Source organism: Nicotiana tabacum, chromosome 12 (assembly GCF_000715075.1).
Source record: "Nicotiana tabacum cultivar K326 chromosome 12, ASM71507v2, whole genome shotgun sequence".
NCBI classification, from domain to species: domain Eukaryota; kingdom Viridiplantae; phylum Streptophyta; class Magnoliopsida; order Solanales; family Solanaceae; genus Nicotiana; species Nicotiana tabacum.
Window position 1 is genome coordinate 128,569,521 of NC_134091.1, and position 21,054 is coordinate 128,590,574.

Consider the following 21,054-nt stretch of genomic DNA (forward strand, 5'->3'; position numbering starts at 1 on the left):
AATTAGGCTTGAAATGGCTAAAAATAAGAATTTAAGTTGAAAGTTAGACCGACGAGTTGAATTTTTGATACCGGAGTCGGAATCCAGTTCCGACAATTTTCATAGCTCTGTTATATTATTTATGACTTGTGTGTAAAATTTGAGGTCAATCGGAGTTGATTTGATAGGTTCCGACATCGAATGTAGAAGTTGAAAACTCTTAGTTTCATTAATCTTGAATTGGGGTATGATTCATGATTTTAGCGTTGTTTGATGTGATTTAGAGGTTCGACTAAGTTCGTATGATATTTTAGGACTTGTTGGTATATTTGGTTGAGGTCCCGAGGGCCTCGGGTGAGTTTCGGATGGTTAACGGATCAAAAGTTGGACTTAAAAAGCTGCTGCAATTTCTCTTCTGCTGTATATTCTGGGCTGTGATCGAGCCCCAGATCGAACCCAGATATCGAGCCCACGATCGAGGCCTGAGTTGAAGCCAGGGACGAGACTCAGTATCGAAGTCAAGGCTCGAGGGCATGATCGAAGGTAAGACTCGAGGGCTAGGATCGAGACCCATGCTCGATGCCCTTATCGAAGGCTCAAGCTCGATGCCATGATTAAGGCTATGATCGAAGGCCCAACCTCGATGCCCAGATCGAGGCCATGACCGAGGTCCAGGCTCGAGCCTGTGATCGAAGCCCCGATCGAGGCCCAGTTCGAGGACCAGTTCCGAAGGCTGCTTGGTAGTTTTATAAAAAGAGGGCATTCGTCCCATTTGCCATTTTTGACGAACTTGAGCTTGAACAGAGACGACTTTTGGTAGATTTTCAAGGGAAAAACATTGGGGTAAGTGATTCTAACTCGGATTTGGTCTACATATATAAGTATATCATTGTTTCACCATAAATTAGTGTTTTGAGATTGAAATTTGGAAAAGTTTAGAAATCTCATAGAAACGAAAATTTGAGATTTCGGTATCGATTCGGAGTCGGATTTGAGTGAAACTGGTATGGTTGGACTCGTAATTGAATGGGTTGTTGGATTTCATAACTTTCGCCGGATTCCGAGATGTGGTCCCCGCGGGCGAATTTTTAATTAATTTCGGGATTTTTATTAAAAATGTAGTATTTTCTTATAGAATTTATTTCCTATAATTTTTAGTGATTGTATCGAATTATTTTGGCTAGATTCGAGCCAGACACAGTTGGATAATCGTGAAAAAGGCAAAATTGTGGATTAAATTGGAGCAAGACGAGGTAAGTCTCTTGTCTAATCGTGTGAGGGGAAATTACCTCATAGGTGATTAAAATTAAATAATTGTTGCTAAATTATGGGGGCTACGTACGCACGTGGTGACGAGAGTCCGTGCGCAGCTACTATTAAATGCTAAAGTCCGGGTAGTTTAGGACTCAAAGCATGCCTTACTTGTGTAAATTGTATTCTTTAATTTGTTTATATTAATTGATATCTATATGAATATATTGTGAATTGTTAGATAAAGATATTAAAAGATAGAAATTTCATAGGCTTGATTGTCTGTTTTAATCAATTAATTGTTAAAAGAAATTGTTCTCCTCCCAAATTTGTCTTATAATAAATATACTCTCCTTCCGGAGGCACATAAGAAAATGTCCTCCTTTCTTGTGGAGCGGGCCGAATGCCTCGGCAGGATAGATGCATCTATGGATCGCGCCGCACGTCCCTCGGCAGTGTACACGACACTCTGGATCGGGCCATACGTCCTCGGCAGAAATCGTGCTTAATAATAATAATTACACGATACTTTAATAATTTATTTCAGCTTGAGAAGCTAATTAATTATTTGAAAAATCCTTGAAATTTAATAAATTATTATTCTTGCTTGTTTATGGAATTAATTGTTATTCCTGTAAATGAGATTTAATTGATAAATTGGAATTTTTCTGAATTGAAGGAATTTAATTAATATATTGAGAATTGTTACATTTGAAGGAATTTGATTATCTCTGCTGATTAAATAAATTATTGTAAATTCTGTAAATCATGCTGATTTAAATATCCTAGTTTTATTTCAATTATTATTATTGACCCATAGTGAGTGTCAAAGTCGGCCATCTAGTCTCTACCACTTCGAGATTAGGCTTGATACTTACTGGGTACACGTTGTTTACGTGCTCATACTACACTTGCTGCACTTTTTGTGCGGGATCTGAGACAGGTACTAGTGGAGGACCTATCATCACATACCCACGTCATCCCGAGGTATAGTGGTGAGATGCCTTTCTGAGCCGTTCTGCAGCTACCAGTGTCTCTTCTTATATTTATATTCTGTCTATTTCATTTCAGACAGTATTTGGAGTTTGTATAATCTACTAGATGATCATGCACTTGTGACACCGGGTCTTGGCACACACACATTGATAGAAGTTGGTATTTTATTATTTTCTTGGAATAAAAGTTTAACCAATGTACGTTTGACTTATTAGTTGGTTTGCCTAGCTGTAGTGTTGGGCGCCATCACGACCTATAGGTAAAATTGGGTCGTGACAGGCTCGATCACAGCCCAGAATTTCTAGCAGAAGAGAAAAATTGCAGCAAATGTTTAGGTCCAATTTTTAATCCGTTAACCATCCGAAACTCACCCGAGGCCCTCGGGACCTCAACTAAATATACCAACAAGTCCTAAAACATCATACGAACTTATTTGAAACCTCAAATCACATAAAACGATGCTAAAACCATGAATTATGCTCCAATTCAAGTTTAATGAAACTTAAAATTTTCAACTTCTACATTCGAAGTCGAAACTTATCAAATCAAGTCCGATTGACCTCAAATTTTGCACACAAGTCATAAATGACATAACGGAGCTGTGAAAATTTTCAGAACTGGATTCCGACTCCGATATCAAAAAGTCAACTCCCCGGTCAAACTTCCAAACTTTAAGTTCCTATTTTAGCCATTTCAAGCCTAATTTCACTACGGACTTTCAAATAAAATTCTGATCACGCACCTAAGTCCAAAATCACCATATGGAGCTGTGAGAATCATCAAAATTTTATTTCGGAGTCGTTTGCACATAATATTGACCGAAGTTAAATTTGGCCTTTTAAGACTAACTTAAGAAACCAAGTATTCCGATTTCAACCCGAACACTTCCAAATTCCGAACCAACCATCCCCGCGAGTCATAAATTAATAAAAGAATATTTGGGGAGTTTTATTTTAGGGAACGAGTTTCTAAAAGCTAAAATAACCGGTTGGGTCATTACAATATATATATATATATATATATATATATATATATAAGAGAAATAAATTATATTATGATGTCAAGTGGCAGAACCATAAGACGACAAGTGTATATTTTTAGAACAAAACTCCAACAAAGTTGGAGATTTAAAATTACTTTAAAAGAAAAACCGAAATTAAAAAAATTAAAAAGTTTCCAATTCAAATTGGGGAGTAGTTTTAAATTGGAGTTTTAAAATTATTAAAAAAAAAGAAAAAAAATAAAGTAATAAAAAACTTTCAATTCAAATTTAGGAGTAGTTATTATACTAAATTGGTAATTTATTAAAAAATCATATGTCAATTTAATAATGTTAAGTTATGGATAATACAATTAGATAAGCAAGGAACAAAAAATAAATAAAATATTTAGTTATGGGAAAAAGAAACAAAAAACCAAGTGGCATTTTAAAGACAAAATAAACTATCTTTCTAACTAAAAATCTTTTTGAATTTTAAATTTTGAATTAATTGGTTGCTCTAGTTGAATTAGTAAATATAGATATCTTATAATTATCTATAAAAAACAAAAAAAATAAAAATAAACTACTCATTCAAATCGGGGAATAGTTTCAAGTTGGAGTTTTAAAATTATTTTAAAACAAAAAAAATAAAACTGAAAAACTACCAATTCAAATTGGAGAATAGTTTCTTCCTAATTTAGTGTGTATATATATATATATATATATATATATATATATATATATATATATATATATATATATATATATATATATATATATATATAAAGAGAGAGAGAGATAATTCTATGATGCCAAGTGGCAGAACCATATGACGACAAGTGTGGATTTTTAGAACAAAGTTGGAGATTTAAAATTACTTTAAAATAAAAAATGAAATTAAATTTCTCATGTAGAAAATTTTAGTTAATAAATAGAACTCATAATTTCATAATGAAAAATACAAAAATATAAAGAAACTATTAAAATATTATACATAAGATAATATATTATATATAAAATACAAATTATTAATTATTAAAAATATTAGTATGTTCTTTATGAAAATAATAAAAGGCTTATCTCTTTATACTTTTGATGAATTCAAAACTATAATTTAGTAAAAAGAATTATATTATTTAAATTCTAGTAAAATACAAAATGAGAAAACTAATCAAATATTATAGTAGAAAAGAATGTACGAAAAGAGGGGGATAAAGATAATTTTATAATAATTGTATTTTGAATTAATTAATAAATAAAATATAAATAAATAACACTCAAGAAAATTATTGATAATTAGACAATTGAAGAATTTTGAACAATTAAACATAAGTATAAAAAAAAGATATTTCCAGAATAAGAAAACACATACTTCTGTTTATTAAAAGAGAAGTAATATCAAAATATTAAGCCAATTGACAAGTTAATAAAAAGTCTCATTAGTAAATGTATAGTAATAAGTACTTGCTAATTTAATAAAGAATAAACAAGGAATAAGTAATTTATTTGATTACTATATGATGTGTATCCTTTGATTTTGAATAGATTTTATTATATTTCTGTACACTATATTAAATAATAAAATAATAACTACTCCATCCGGTACACAATAAGTAATTTTTTGTATATTTTCACGCAGATTAAGAAATTCAACTTTTAATTTTAATTAGCAATAAAATTGTCTGTATTAACATTTACTATCTTTTCACATAAATACTCCTTAATACATACTCCAATACTATTTACTCCAAGGACACTGTAGGAAATAAATAATTAATTCATTCTTGAAATCTAAAAAGGTAAGATATTTTGGACCACAAAAAGATCAAAAAATCACTTATTGTGGACCAAAGAAATTAATATTTATTAAAATAATATGATATTAGATCATAATTTTATAAGATTAATATTCTGTCAAATTACGTGAGCATCGCAGGTTCTAACACTAGTAACAAATAATAATATGAAGAATTTAAATCATTAATCCAGCAAACAATAAATTGAAATTATAAAACTAAAGTAATAAAGTAGTAATAATTTTACATCCGGCGCCGGCGAAATATAGCAGTCGGACGATTTTCGCCGCCGCCTCTTCTCTTGCAGCTATCATCACACACAGAGAGAGAGTTCTTTCTTCTATCAAGGTGAAAAACGGTTTTGGGCTTTTGATTGGGCTATTTAGCTCATGTTAAGTGGTGGGCCTAAAACTCAAAACTGACCCGTTTCTTTTACTTCTGTTTTTTCCCCATATCAGCATTTTCTACAGAAACACCAATGGAGAAGAAAGGGAGCAGCTCGAGGATGAATATAGCCATAATCCATCCCGATCTCGGAATCGGTAATTATTATTATAAACGTATTTTAATTTCTTGATAAATCTTTTGTAATTGCATTTTGTTGAATCATTTTTTTTCATTCATCAAAATGATTTATAGGTAGGAAATCATGAATTCCAAAATCCTAGACCTATAAAATAGGACAGTTGTGGTAGCTTGACGGCCAACATAATGATAGTCGTAATGTGGTAAATCCACTAAAATTAAGCTCATTGGATGTGCTCAGTGCTAGAATACAATGGAAATATATATATAATATTTTGGCTAAGATTGAGTGGGTTTACAAAGCCGAGCTCAATGAGTTTAGAATTGAGGTGTAGTTGAATGGTTCTTTGATAAGGAAAAGAATTGTAGGGAGTAGATGAAAGTAATTAACATCATCCAAAAGAACTGGAGTTAATGAATTGATATTTCTTGTGTGTTTCAAAACGAATGAGGAGTTAACACTTAACAGTCCATTGGGTTTTTTTCTATCTACTTTTATATTATTAGACATCAAGGTTGCATAGGGAAATAGAATTATTAGTCTGACTATGTGAGCTTAGCATATTCCGTCTCAAGCTCTGATAAAGGAAGAGAGTTGCAGTAGGTTGATGCCTGGTCTAAAAATAATCATTATATGAATCCTTTCAAATATGAGTTAGTTGGGACTCAGGGTGCTGCATAAAGAGGAAGCATAGATGATTTTACGATGCCAACATGCCTTTCTTGACCTTTTGGCTAAGATCATTAGGATTTATATAGCCGACCCGAACTAGTTCGGGATTGAGGTGTAGTTAGATGGGTTCATTTATAAGGACGAGAATTGTAGGGAGCAGGTGGTAGTAATTTACATCCTCCCCATTAAATTGTTTTAGTTAATCGACCTTCTGAAAGAATGATTTTTTCACAAAAGAGTGTTCTCTGTGGCTTGGTAACTCCCTGTCTTTCATGCGATTTCTGTTTTTTTTTTTAAATTGTTGATTACTTGGTTTGATACTTTGCCGTACAAATCAAGTTAAGTCTCTTTAGATGCGAGCAATAGAGGTGTCTAATAAATAGGATGGCATTATGCATCTGAGGACTGTATTTTCTTGTAAGGTTATTTTGCACTTTTATCATTTTAGCATGGATGACAGATTCTAAAGCTGTTGATATGCAATTAGCCTACTCTCTTCCCTTTGGGTTAGACATTTCACATTTGTCAGCTTTTCAGTACTTTATGTTTTCACAATCCAATTGGTCCTTGAGGATGGTTGATCGAATCTGTAAAAATGAGTGGTAAGTTCTTAGGCTATTTTCTTGGTTGTACAAATTGTGGTTTAAAATTTCCTTGAAATGAAGAAAAGAAAAGGAACTTGCATTAAGATTTTATCCTTTACGATTTATTCACAGTAAGAGATGCATCATTTTGCACTTAACTAATTAACTAGGCTAGAAATTTTCTCCAGTTCATGTTGATAGGCTTCGTCATGACTTTTAAGACCTTCTACCTTCAGCTGAACATATAAATATCTCTTGTATACTTGTAGTAATGCTTCTGCAATATCTAAGTGTGTACGTTGTGACTGTCATATGCTTGTGAGCATAATTCTGTGGTAACCTAGTCTATGCAATGTGCAGATCTATGGGTTAATGGAGGCTCATCTTATGCGTGTAGCGTGTCTCTGACATTTTGTGATGTTCAGGTGGAGCTGAAAGGCTAATTGTTGATGCCGCTATGGAACTTGCTTCTTCGGGGCACAAAGTTCACATTTTTACTGCACACCATGATAAAAATCGATGTTTTGAGGAGACTCTGTCTGGTCAGAATTCTTACTTTATATTCTCTCATCGTACACCCGAAAAGAAAAATGTATTACGCCCTTTGTTGACTGATATAATATACATTTACACCCTTTGCAGGTGTCTTCGATGTTACAGTATATGGTGCTATCCTTCCCCGTCATATCTTCTATCGGCTTCATGCAGTTTGTGCATACTTGCGGTGCATGTTTGTTGCTCTCTGCTTGTTGCTTATGTGGCCTTCATTTGATGTAATACTAGCAGATCAGGTCTCTGTTGTTATTCCGCTATTGAAGTTAAAGAAGTCAGCAAAGGTATTTGGATGCTCTAATAAAATCAACTCCTAAGATATGTCATAGAGATAAAATGAAGTTTATACCTCATGCAGGTTGTATTCTACTGCCATTTTCCAGATCTCTTGCTGGCGCAACATACAACTGCACTTAGGAGGATATACCGGAAACCTATTGACTTCATAGAAGAAATAACAACAGGTCTTTCACGACAGTCTGTCTTTTATCCGTGTTGTTTGTTTTTTTCTTTTATCAATGTTTTACTTGTTTTTTCTCATCTGTTCAAACATCTGCATCTCTTTACTTGCTTGGTGAAATTATAGGAATGGCAGATTTGATCCTGGTTAACAGCAGGTTTACTGCATCTACTTTTGCGGAGACCTTCAAGAATCTAGATGCGCGTGGGATTAAACCAGCTATCTTGTACCCAGCAGTCAATGTGGATCAGTTTGAGAAACCTAATGATTCCAAGTAAACACACATTTCCTTCTCTTGGCACCTTCTAGTTCTTGGTTTGATTGCAATAACACAATACAATCCCTTCCATGCACTTTCCCCTCTAAAAAAGAGAGGGGAGCTCTCAAAAAACAGATGTTAGTATAACTTCAGTTGTTCGTTTGTTTTAGGTTAAATTTTCTATCCATCAATCGATTTGAGAGGAAAAAAAACATAGAGTTGGCAATATCTGCCTTTGCCATGCTTCACACCCATGAAATGCATGATCGTCAGGGAGTTAACATGAATGATGTTTCCTTGACTGTTGCAGGCAAGTTTATTTAATTCTAAGTTCGATGTATTTTGCATTATCCACTGTCATTTTCTTGTGTTCTGTTTTCATTCTATCATCTCTTTTATTTGCGGTTGGTATTTATCTTGTATGGTTTATTTGCATTATTAAAAGACTCAGAAAGTAACTGCTTTTACTATCTTGTCTATTTCTAGTGCAAAAATATTCTGATATTCCATTACAGATATTCATAGATCACGGATAGCCAATAGATTTAATGAATTTCTATGTGTATATAGCTTGTCTGATCTCATATGTAAATGAAAAGGATATTCAGTGCCCTGAAACTATACAAATATTGTTTTATGCTGTTTTGTGATTACTGAGATGTTGCTCAGTTCACGAATTTAGCGATAAGCCTTATTTTCTCAGTTATGTTGCCGAAAATTGCTTTGTTGCACTCAAAATTATGAAAATGTTGCTCTTTGATATGCCGTTAACACCTTTAAATAGATGGATTTGAAGATTGCTTCATTAAACGAAATCCAAGATACCTGTTGTCTACTATCAGTGGCAGAATATATGCTCAAAAGAAATTTTTATTGGCTTAGAAAAATTACCATAAAACCTGTTGTAATTTAATGGAGTTATTCCTGCTTTTTATTTCAGGCGGCTTTGATAATCGCCTCAGAGAGAATGTTGAGTATCTGGAAGAACTGAAAAAGTTGGCACAAAGGGAAGGTGTTTTTCATCGGGTCAGATTTATTACATCTTGCTCTACTGCTGAAAGAAATGAACTCCTTGCCCAATGCCTATGTGTTCTTTATACACCAAAGGTATGTCCGATTTTGTTATCTCTTCGACGACGGAAAGCGAACAGCCTTTCTTTAGAGAGTGACTTATAGGATGAACAGTTTTTGCCTTAGAATTTGCCCAATGCCTATGTGTTCTTTCTTGAGAGAGTGACTTAAAGGAAGAGCATCCTCATCTTTTCTCAAATTTTTTCACCTTGAAAGCAGGATGACCTTTTCTTTTCTTCTTTTTTCCTTTTTATTCTTTTTTGGAGGAGTAGGATGAGCATTTTGGCATTGTCCCTCTGGAAGCAATGGCAGCCTACAAACCGGTTATTGCCTGCAACAGCGGGGGTCCAGTGGAGTCAGTAAAGCACGGAGTAACCGGCTTCCTCTGCGACCCTAGCCCACAGGAGTTCTCTTTGGCAATGGCTAATCTTATTCAGGATCCTCACATGGCAGAGAAAATGGGGCAAGATGCTCATGAACACGTCACTGAGTCATTCTCTACCAAGATATTTGGCCAGCATCTGAATAGATACCTGGTTGATGTCGCACGAGGTAAGAATGAATAGCATCCTTTCGGACTACTACATTCAAAGGAGTGGACCTATCAGGAAGTTGTTGTTAGATTAACTCACAGGGTGATTGTACTACACTTATTGTGATACAGAAATAGCTCCCAAAAGTTAGGACGACTTTTTGTTTTTATCCTTTTAATGCTTATGAAAAGGTGTACATTACATAGTAAATACTAGAAGGTTATGGCTTTGTGGATGTGGTTTCTCGGCATTCTTTTTCCTTTTACTTGCTTAAAAGGATTCTTTTTTGGTCTCTCAAGCTTACTTAGCATAGGCATTTCATCTTATACCTGATTGATGAGATCTCTCAATGAACTGAATGTGTTATTCTTATGCTAAGAACAATTCAGTGAATGACATTCATCTGATTGATGAATTCGCTCGTCCGTAATGAAAATATTAGTATCAATTTTTGTATTCTTTTAGTATCCCTTCCCTGAACCCCGCGCATAGCAAGAAATTAGTACGACACGCTGGTCTTTTGTTTGTCTAATTAATTGAGAACATTTACAGAATTTGTGAATATACAATTATCGTATAAGTCAGTTTAATTGCAGATTTGACCATATGTCATTGGCATAAATCTTGTCACAAGTTGAAGATGATTTGATGAATCTGTATTTTTTACCCTAACCGACTGTGGAATATCAAATTTAGTGGTCTTTTAGCAGTCAATATTGATGGCTATTAAAAGCAGTCCTCCAAAGGCAGAATGCGAAAACAGAATGGAAATATTGCTCACTGCTGCTTCCTTCTTTGAGACTTAAATACTGCTTCCATCCTTAATACTGCACTATGATAATTTACATGCATTTCGTATTCTGCAAAAAAACTGACTTATTTTAAATTATGTACACGTCATGAATATACTCAAAATTACAAAACCAATGAATTAATTAAAAAATTATCAAAATCTGAAGGAGAAGTTATTGGCCGTCGATAGACCACCAATGGCGATTTGCAAGTTATTCTCATGAACTCATGCTTAGGCCGGAAGTTCATTTTCTCCATTGTTATTTGTCGAGACCTCTACTTTCCCCCATTTTGTCAAAAAAGTCAGTAGCAACATGCCCAAAGATTGGCAAGCTAGACCAGAAATCAAGCCCAACCATAAACCCTGCATCAAATATTTTCCAAAAAAAAAAAAATACTTGGTTAGAGCAACAAAAACTAGGTTACATTTGTAGAAAGAGTATAAGATCTATGACAGGGAAAGTCTATAGATTTTTAATACGATCATGTTAAATGACGTGCAACATGTAATAATTTGGTGAGTCATAGAACAAAGCAAATAACCTGCTATAAATAGTGGTCGATGCACTTAAATTACCTGAGCGTGGAGTTTGAACTTGAAAGCAAGGAGGCCAGCTATTGGCATGCCAATGAAATAGAAAGTTGCCAAGTTGATGTACATAGCCAAATGCTGCCATCCGCATCCCCTAGTTACTCCTGATCAATTCATTTAGAGTTTCTGTTTTAGCAGGGTCTACTGAATGTGTAAACTAAAATATAAATGTCTCGCATAATATCATGCATTGCAACTATAACAAAATATTTAACCTGATAGGATTCCTTGAACGAAATCGAACACAAAGGAGATTAAGAGGAGAGGTGTCATGGAGGCAAATTTGTGAATTATCTCCGTGCTATCGCTGAAGAGGCCAGCCCATGCATTATGCCCAAAACCCAGAGCAAAATCAACTACAATGGCAAGAAGAATAGATAGCTTGAGAGTAACAACCATAGCATTCTTAGCTCTGTCAGTATTTCCAGCTCCTAACTCGTTCGCCACTCTGGTGCTGCATATGTTTTAGAATACACATTTGGTATTAGCAAAAAATTAAGGGAGAATTAACAAACAAAAGGTTCAGAATTTGGACAACTTTTTGTTGGTCACATTACCTCGCAGCTGCACTCAGACCATAAGATATCATGTAGGCAATGTTTTGCGTATTTACACTGGAAGGTCACAATTCAAAACAATTGGTATTAGCAACCAAAATTCAGCTTTCAAAACTATGAAAATGTGTCGTTGACAAGGAAAGAAGCTTACCACATTGCAACAACGGAAGTATTTGTTCCTGAGTTTGGCATCAAACCAGCCAATAACACAAGTAGCTCGAAAGCCCAGTACTCCAAACTGGTATACAGCAAAATAGGAAATTATTGATAAGACTTGGATGGCAATGTGTTTTATTGTAATAACACAGAGTTTAAGTTTTATTACAGTGTAAAAGATATTTAAAGTCAAGTAACTTAAAGGATAATTGAAGGTAACTCTATGTAAATAACTGTTGATTAGTGACCTGAGAAAATGGTAAGCGGACTGCTATACATGCTAACATGCACTTATAATATAAAAGAAATTTATATTGTCAGTGCATATTACTTAATAAAAAAATGACAGCTAATTCTCACCACACCATGGCAGCAGAGGGCAAAGCCAACTTCAAGTTTGTTAAAATATGACGAAATGGCTCAAATGAGTAACCAACTGGCCTTATATGGCTGAATCTCTTGGAGAAAAGCACGTATATACCCAAAGTGAGGAGTGAGATCCAGATCGAAATTGAAGCTGCTAATGCTGCTCCTTTGAAAGCAAGACCTGTCCAATTTACCAACGCATAGGCAATGCCAATGTGGATAACCAAAGATCCAACTGAACACAAAGCCAGAGGCATGATGATTGACTGTGCCTGAAGAAATCTTAAAATGTTTTGCAGAAAGCTATATGCAAACAATCCAGGAATGAGGAACCTCAAGAACACGCCGGCTTCTTTAGCTATGTCAGGCTCTTGATGGAGTAAAATCAGAATTATATCAGAAAACCACCAGATAACAGCAATCACTGTAGAAAAGAAGAATGATATGATGCATGATGTTTGTAGATGCACTCCCAGCATTCTGTACATTTTTGCTCCGTATCCTTGGCCGCATAATGTCTCAAGTGCACCACTTAGGCCAACCTAGATTGTTAATCGACAAGTTCAATATTATTTTTTTAAATAATTAAGTAACTACATGTTGGACTGACAGCAACTTCCCAAACAGAATTATTATGCAGAAGATACGAATGCCCACACCACTGCAATCTGGGTTGCCACACTCTAATCATAGAATCATAAGGCCCAAACAAGTTAAACCGGTTAGTAGAATGCAACAGTAGTCCTCTCACATTATGTGTATGACCCCTTAGCTGCATGGTGTTGGAACATATTCCGGGATCCCATACACAAAAAAATCATCCACTTTCTAACTAAAACAAGATATATTTAAAGACATGTACTGTAGTGGGGCGATTATCTCTAGCAGCCACATGAGCATACAATTGAGATTGAGTGTGCAAGGAAAAACTCCCCTTCGAGCTATTAGGCAGAATGTTTTCAATAGGAAATGAAGTTACTGATCCTCTGATAACATTTGAATAATCCATCTCAATTGTATCCAAATCATTCTTAATTTTCAAGAAAAATTCACCAAGATACGGATCTTTCAAGGCATAAATTTGAGATGTCTCGCCCACATTTTCCATGAAAAGTGTATCAAGATACATCTATTCAACAGATTCAAGTTCGGCGTTTCTTCCATTTAAGCCACTATTTAAAGATTCTACATTGGTATCCCTAATTGGCAATTTTTCTAACACCTCACAAGCATCATTCTTGCATTCACCTTCCATGAAAAGCACATTGAGGAACATCTTCTAAAGCTTCAGCAGATTCTATAAGAATGAAATCTGAAGAAAAGAACCCTAACTCGAACTTATACTGCACTGCTTAGCTAACAACTCAAGTAACTAACTGTAACTATCTTCTAACAGTTCTAATTACTTACTGCTTCTGCCTATTCAGCTCTTTTTCTTACCTCAGCTCTAGAATTGCATCAACATGATACAAAACTTTTCTTGATAATCTAGTTAATTGTTAAAGCTTTAAGTATGAGTGGTTCAGACAAGATTTGGAGTACTATCTCAGGCATGAATCCGAACACGTAAAACTCAGCGTCTTTTAAATATTTTCGAGTTTTGTCGTTTAAATAGATAAGTCAGTTACAAAAGAACAAACCATTAGCTATAATAAAACAAACTAATACTACATCAAAATTTATAAAAAAAAAAAAAAATTAAAAAAACTTGTCTACATAAGGCATGTGCATTATTAGCTCTATCCCCAAATGTCACCGAATATCATGTGTTTCCTTAATATAAGGTCTATCAACATTATAATTGTTTACACCAGCAGTGTAATATAATAGATTGTTTACCATTTATTCTAAGCTTACCAATAAATATTATTAAACATAGTTACCTATAATTACCTTTTAAGCTGCCTGATCATGTGTAAATGTTTTTAAAACTTAAACTAAGCAATAAGTATGAAAGTTGTAGATATGCATACCATGAAAGAGAAACCAGTAACCATAGCCCAGGAATTAGCAAGATTTGACGAAGCAAGTTCAAGCTTGCCAAGATGACCCGCGAACATGACGGACACAAGGTTAATGAAGTAGAAACAACTGTTCACTACAATCATAGGTAACGAAAACAGCAACTGATTCTTAGCTTCTTTTACGTCGATCACGTTTGCCCACCACCTGTTTGATGAAATGTCTCTTTCGTTGCTGTCGCCGGACGATAATGATGGCTGTAACATAGGACTTTTTGGACTAGATGAACAATCTTCGGAAGCCATTGCCACTTTCTTGTTTTACTCTACTGCATCAGTTTAGTCGTCGTCCTTTTGTTATAGTAGTTTGTTTCTTTACCGGCAAGAAAAGTGTAGTTCAGAATTCGACCAAAGATAGTGCAGTTCGATTTGGGATAGAGAACTTCTCTTAACAGTAGGAGAGAGTTGCATATGAGGGGTTTAAAAAAGATTAAAAAAAACGACGGGTCAAATAGTATTAGTAGTTTTTTTTTTTTGTTGGTATTTATGTTATCTTTTTTGTTTTTATACACTCCTTAAGAAAAATATTAAATAACTCTAACCATAAGAGTATACGTTTGTCAAATTTATACCTTATAATAGTTTCACTTTGATTATTAGTAGTATTTACTAATTGAAGCAGTGATGATTGATTAGAGTAATATAGTACGTAAGATGAGTTAGTTTGACTCGACACGGAGTTTAAGAAAAAAAGAATACTTTTAAAATTTGTGGTTTTAAAAATTTAAGGGGTAAAAATTTTGTGGGGCCATGACATTTGTGTGGTTATAAAAGCTTCTCATTAAGAGTAAAATGAGCAAAATAAAAAGTTTAAAGTTGAATTGTTTTTAAATTTAGAAATGTGTCATTTATTTTGAAACAACGTACCTCATCTAGTTTGAAACGGAGGAAGTAATAATTATTTTCTATTTTTCTAAAAGATAAAATGTAGGGAAAAAAGGTTTGCCTAATATTTAAGAGCTTCTACACTAACAAACGAGATCCGAGACCTCTTTTAAGGACGGAAAAATCTCATCCACCCCACTACACCTTTTATCATGTATTTCATCAACTAATTAGTTTTTAATAAAAAGCTGCTAGTTAAAAAAAATTAAATACAACGTTTAGCTGACCAAACATGGACAGATCTAGCCTTAAGCCTACGAGTTCCCTTATATTTGTTATAATAAATTTACTAAATATTTATAAATATCTGACTGTGAATCTAGTTATTGTTGTATATATAAATCGAGGTTCTTAACAACATGACTGGTCATTTTGAGTATTATAGCCCCTCTCCCTTATTTATTGCTGATTTCATGCTCATTTATTGTTATGTGACTTGTTGGGGTAGTTGGTTCGGTTCTAGGGATGTTTCGGGATGAATTGGGACACTTAGTCCCAAGGTTAGAAGTCTAAGTTGAAAGAGTTGACCGGGCGTTAACTTATGTGTAAATGACTCCAAAACGGAGTTTTGATGGTCCCGATAGCTCCGTATGGTTATTTTTGACTTAAGAGTGTGTCCGGATATTGATTTGGAGGTCCATAGGTGATTTTGGCTTGAATCAGCGAAAGTTGTAATAATAGAAGTTTCATAAATTTTAAATACTGAGTCACAAACATATGGTTGAGACGAACGAACTGTCAAAAATAATCACAAACTACTTGTATACGGTCAAATCCGAGTTTTTCCTCCATGTAATTGGTCGAGATTGGAACATGATGAACCGAGGGTCGTCATTGTAACATCAAGATAAGAAGCAAAATCAGGTTATCGAGTTCAAGATTTAGAGACTAATCAATATCGAGCTCGAGTCAATATCGAGCTCGAGTCAATATCGAGCTGTGATATGAAGTAGTGTTATCAAGCTCAAGAGTCAGAGACCGATCAATACCGAGCCCGAGTAAGTATCGAGCTCGAATCAATATCGAGCTCGAGATCTAGAGATCGACCAATACCAAGACCGACCAAGATCGAGCTTAAAGACAAAGAGCCGTTGCAACCGCACTTAGGGAGAGAATCTCGGCGAGAATTAAGGAAATGCTAATTAATTAATCTATCATGGGATCTCTAATATGTATTTTTTATTATATCCAAAGTAGCATTTTTTCACTATATTAAGAGTGGGTATCATTTCTATAGAGGGGGAAACATCCAGACAAGAGACATTAATACATTCTCACATCTCAAAGGTTATTGAGATTTACACAGAAATATAGCAAAGATTATCCTTTTTGGGCTTTGGACATTGATTCATCTTGCTTGTTTATAAACCATTCCCTACTCAACTTGGTTTGTATTTCATTCCTTTTTACAGTCAATATTCGATATATTTCTACTCATTTTTTTGATTTATACCAAGTTATACCACGTATCCTTAAAATTACGTATAAATTTAACTCTATCTATTTTTCGGTTAAACAGTTTGGCGCCCACCGTGGGGCTAAGGATAACAGTAGTTGTTTGATACAAATCTCTACAAAATACACTATTTTACACTTGCTCCTGGAAGTATCTTTGATTACAGGTTAAAAATGACGAACTCTCAATTAATGGCTCTACCTATCGACAATGAAGTTGGGCTTCAAGATGAGAACAGCAACCTCACGACGGGGATGAAGGGCCACCAGTCGATCTCGTTGGAGCTCGGGCCATAGATCCAATTGATGATAATTCGCATGTGGCCATCAAAGCGAACCAGCATTCCGACCCCGAAAATAACATTCATGGAGGAACTCGATCTGCAATTCGAAATACCCAAAATGTTGGAGACGACGGGATCAACCTGCGTATGACTTTCGAAATATTACAAGCTCAGCACGTAACGATAGCTCAGTTGCAGAGCTAAAATCAGACACCAAGCAGGGCTGAGCCCGGTCCACCTTGAGAAGTCACACACGAAACGGGGCCAGTTGTAGTAAGATCAAATGAACAAGAATCGGGGACTAATCCCTAAATTATTAAGGTGTTAGAGGAACTGACAAAACGAATTGAGTTAGTAGAAAAGAGGATTGAAGCAAACGACAAGAAAGTAGAAACTTATAACTCCAGGGTCGATCAGATCCCGGGGGCACCACCGATATTGAAGGGCTTGGATTCCAAAGAATTCGTACAAAAGCCTTTCCCCCCGAGTGCGGCTCGTAAACCGATCCCAAAGAAGTTTCGCATGCCCGAAATTCCTAAATATAATGGAACGACTGACCCCAACGAATATGTCACCTCTTACACATGTGCCATTAAAGGGAACGATCTAAAAGATGACGATATCGAATCCGTACTACTGAAGAAGTTCGGGGAAACCCGGCCAAAGGGGGAAATTATATGGTATCATAATTTACCGTCTAACTCTATCGATTCTTTTGCTATGCTTGCAGATTCTTTCGTAAAAGTACACGCCGAAGCCATAAAGGTCGAGACCAGGAAGTCAGACCTCTTCAAGGTAAGGCAAAGGGACAGCGAGATGCTAAGAGAGTTCGTATCTCGTTTTCAAACGGAACGAATGGATCTACCACCGGTCACTGATAATTGGGCTGTACAAGCTTTAACTCAAGGACTGAATGAGCAGAGCTCGATGGATTTACGACAGTTGAAGCAGAATTTGATTGAGTACCCGGCTATTACTTGGGCCGATGTACACAATCGATATCAATCGAAGATCAGAGTTGAAGACGACCAGTTGGGGTCTAGGTCCATTATTAAAAGGGACATCGACCAAGAACCAAGGTCAAGCAGGGATCGATTTCGGCCATATAACGAAAATCGGGGGAGCATCGGACCTGGTCGGAACCATGTGAGAAACGAAAGAAGAAATGATCAAGGTCGAGATAATCAGGGGTCATGACCAAAAACGACTTCGACATGCCCGTCAGGAAGCACAGAGCATGTCGGGCCTAACAATTGAAAGTAACTCAACTAAAAGCGATACTACTGTTGAGGTACGACCCTCGTTCGTTTCTCTTTTTTGATGCTTCAAAACTAACAATTGTAGGTAACTTAGAACAGCAGTTCAGTGTTAAATATTGCGTCAATAATATCAGAGGTTTCTCTATCTGATCAACCTCGAATAAAGGGGGGCGTCGCCCTCGGATATTAGCTGCAGCAAAGAAAAAGATTTACGTTAAAAGGTCTTCAAGAAGACAAGATTATTGTACGGTCAAATGAACCGTGCCCGCGTAGATTTCTCAAGCCTTAAGCATAAAATATGTACGCATGTAAGATTATTTCACACAAGAATGAAAAGAGGCCCCTATAAGAATTTATTGCATCTGATTTCTATGGATCTATCGAGCCCAAGGGCTGCCATTAATTCGAGTTTGAGAAATCATTTTCACTCGACTACAAAGCCCAAGGACTACCTTATTTCGAGTTCGAGCAAGTCCTCACTCGACCACTAAGCCTAAGGGCTATTCTTATTTTTAGTTCGAGCAAATCCTCACTCGACTATAAAGCCTAAGGGCTACCCTAACTCGAGTTCGAGCAACCATTCTCACTCGGGGACTATCTATCAAGCCCAAGGGCTTCCATTAATTCGAGTTCGATAAATCATTCTCACTCGACTGAAAATCCTAAGGGCTACATTAATTCAAGTTCGAGCAAACACTCACTCGACCATAAAGCCTAAGGGCTACCTTAATTCGAGTCCAAAGAAGTCACTCTCACTCGACCGAAAAAGCCTACATACTACCTTAGCTCGAATTCGAGCAAATCATTTCACTTGAACTCTATTCGTCGAGTCTAAAAGCTATCTCAGTTCGAGTTCGAACATTCACTCGGGGACTACCTACAAGAAAAGACCGAGTTTGAACATTCACTCGGACCTTCAAGTAATTGTCCCGTGCTAAGGCACTTTTTGGCCTTTGTATAAATTAACGAGAAAGGCAAAAGATTCAGAGGCCATAAAAGAAAGAAAGTTTTATATATACCAGAAATCATTTACAAGGGCACCATGGCCCAATCAAGTTTTTCTATAAAAGACCAAAATGGTCTTAAAAGAAAGAAGAAAAATACTAAAAGGACTTAGTCTTCTCTAGGAGAAACATCTTCACCCTCGAGGCCTCCTTCGCTCTCAGAACCGCTCATACTCCCGATATCATCATCATCGGGAAAAGCCAACACCCTGGCTTCGGCTTTGAGCTCTTTTTCATTCTCGATCTCGGCTGTAAGATCGAAGCCACGAGCATGGATCTCCTCTAGAGTCTCCCTCCAAGATTGGCATTTAGCATGCTCAGCAACCCAATTTGCTCGAGCTTGAGAAGCCTCGGCAACCTTTTTTTCTCGAACCTGAGCGGCTTCAGCATCGGACCAATAAACAGCCACCATTGCATCAGCATTAGCCATGGCTATTTCGGCCTCCGATTTGGCCGCTCCCAGTTCTGAGGCCATTCTCTCTCGATCAAAAGTCATTGAGCCCAACTGAGACCGGAACTCCTCTATATTCTTGGCTTGCACCAAGGATTTCTCTTTTAAGCTTCAGAGTTGGACCTCAGCTGAAGCCAGCTGTGTTCGGGCAGTCTCTTTCTCTGAGGCGAGGCGGTTCATATTCTTCTTCCACTCCTCGGCCTCCGATTTCACTACATCCACTTTAGCACGAAGCTGCCTAATCACTTCGAACTTTTGCTCAACCTGCGGGACCAAGTTATTATCCATCAATTCCGAGTCAATACCATTAAAACCAAAGATTCTTTGTGCCTGTTCGGCCAGCTCAGTTTGTTCTTTCCGAGATACTTCCAGCTCGACTTGAAGTCTTTTTACTTCTCCTTCTCTCTGCCTACCGAGAAGCTTTAAGGCTCTCTCTCCTCGGTAAGCCTTCGAATTTCGGCCTTGTACTGACTCAGCTCCCCTCGGGATTGAAGAAATGCCTCGTGATGAAGCGCAGAAGCCTACGAAAATAAGAAGGGATTATGTACGGAAAAGAAAACACAAGTATGAAAATTAGCAAAGAAAATATGAACTTACCCGGTTCAGGGCTTGTTGGACTCGTTAAAAAGGCAAGGCACTCCCACCTCGCTCGAGCTCTTTTTCGGAGCCTCCGAGTCACTCGGACCGATGATGTCTTCTACACCGATAAAATAACCATGGAAAAGATCCTCCCCTCCATAAGTCCATAGGCTCTTTCCCCGTGACAAGTACCCACAGCTTGAGCGTCACGTATCATCGATTGGGAGAAAGAAGGGAAAGAGGGGGAATCCCCGATCTCTATCGCCTCGAGTAGGTCTTTTGGGGCACTGTATCAGTCTTGGGGAGAACCAAGCTCAGTTTGCGCACCGGCATTCGCTGCCTCTTCGACGGTCTCTTTACCCTGAGGTAAAAGATCCTCGGTCTCCAAAGGCTTAGGAACTTGGGTCGAAGTCCCCTTCCCGACCTCCTCAAGCATGGTCGGAGCGGTATCAATCCCACCGATACCGAAGTATTCTGAGTATCGGTGCTAGCCCGGGCACGAGCCAACAGCTCAGAATCACTTTCTTCTTCTTCTTCATCCCTTAGACTCAGGACCGACTCCATAGTCAAAGGGATTATGTTCACCTTGGGTTTTAGAGCCACTCACTTTTTGGGTTTCTGACCCTCAGAGTCCGAGGCCCTTTTTCTCTTAAACACCTTCTCCGATTTTGAGATAGGCGGTAGAATGTTTTCATCACCTGATGGGGGTCTCATAACCGCATATTTTTCGAGACCTACAAAGAAAGGAAAGTGAGAAAAACTTATTCACGAAAAAAATACTAGATCAGATCGGTGAGCCAAGATAAAAGTTTACCATAGGTACGAGCTTCCCATCGACCCTTCGACAAATCGCGCCATGAGCGCTCGGCAAATGATGACATCGAGACCAGGTTTTTGACCCAGTTCTCGAGGTGGGGAATCACTCACGGCATCCAAGCAACGGCTGCATCAATAAAGATACTAATAAGAAAGGATGAAGAAGTAAAACAACA

At 36.6% G+C, this 21,054-nt stretch overlaps 2 protein-coding genes across 3 annotated transcripts; one reads left to right on the forward strand and one right to left on the reverse strand.

Moving 5' to 3' along the window:
• Positions 1-5,215: 5,215 nt before the first annotated feature.
• LOC107792493 (uncharacterized) lies at positions 5,216-9,953 on the forward strand. 2 transcript variants are annotated; one of them, XM_016614713.2, is made up of 9 exons: positions 5,216-5,352; positions 5,463-5,546; positions 7,212-7,328; positions 7,429-7,622; positions 7,697-7,802; positions 7,925-8,072; positions 8,228-8,367; positions 8,998-9,164; positions 9,401-9,953. In XM_016614713.2, exons 2-9 carry the CDS (start codon positions 5,483-5,485, stop codon positions 9,692-9,694), a joined length of 1,230 nt encoding a protein of 409 aa, XP_016470199.1. In that variant the 5' UTR covers positions 5,216-5,352; positions 5,463-5,482; the 3' UTR covers positions 9,695-9,953. The 2 variants fall into 2 exon arrangements, with proteins under 2 accessions (XP_016470199.1, XP_016470200.1); XM_016614714.2 differs by lacking the exon at positions 5,216-5,352 and having other exon boundaries at positions 5,461-5,546; positions 7,147-7,328.
• A 502-nt stretch (positions 9,954-10,455) lies between these two features.
• Positions 10,456-14,558, reverse strand: LOC107828492 (protein DETOXIFICATION 19-like). The gene is made up of 7 exons (XM_016655815.2): positions 14,098-14,558; positions 12,119-12,666; positions 11,754-11,840; positions 11,603-11,659; positions 11,261-11,499; positions 11,031-11,149; positions 10,456-10,817 (listed from the first exon to the last, which is right to left on the reverse strand). The coding sequence occupies exons 1-7, from the start codon at positions 14,389-14,391 to the stop codon at positions 10,686-10,688; spliced, it is 1,476 nt and encodes a 491-aa protein (XP_016511301.2). The 5' UTR covers positions 14,392-14,558; the 3' UTR covers positions 10,456-10,685.
• Positions 14,559-21,054: the final 6,496 nt, after the last annotated feature.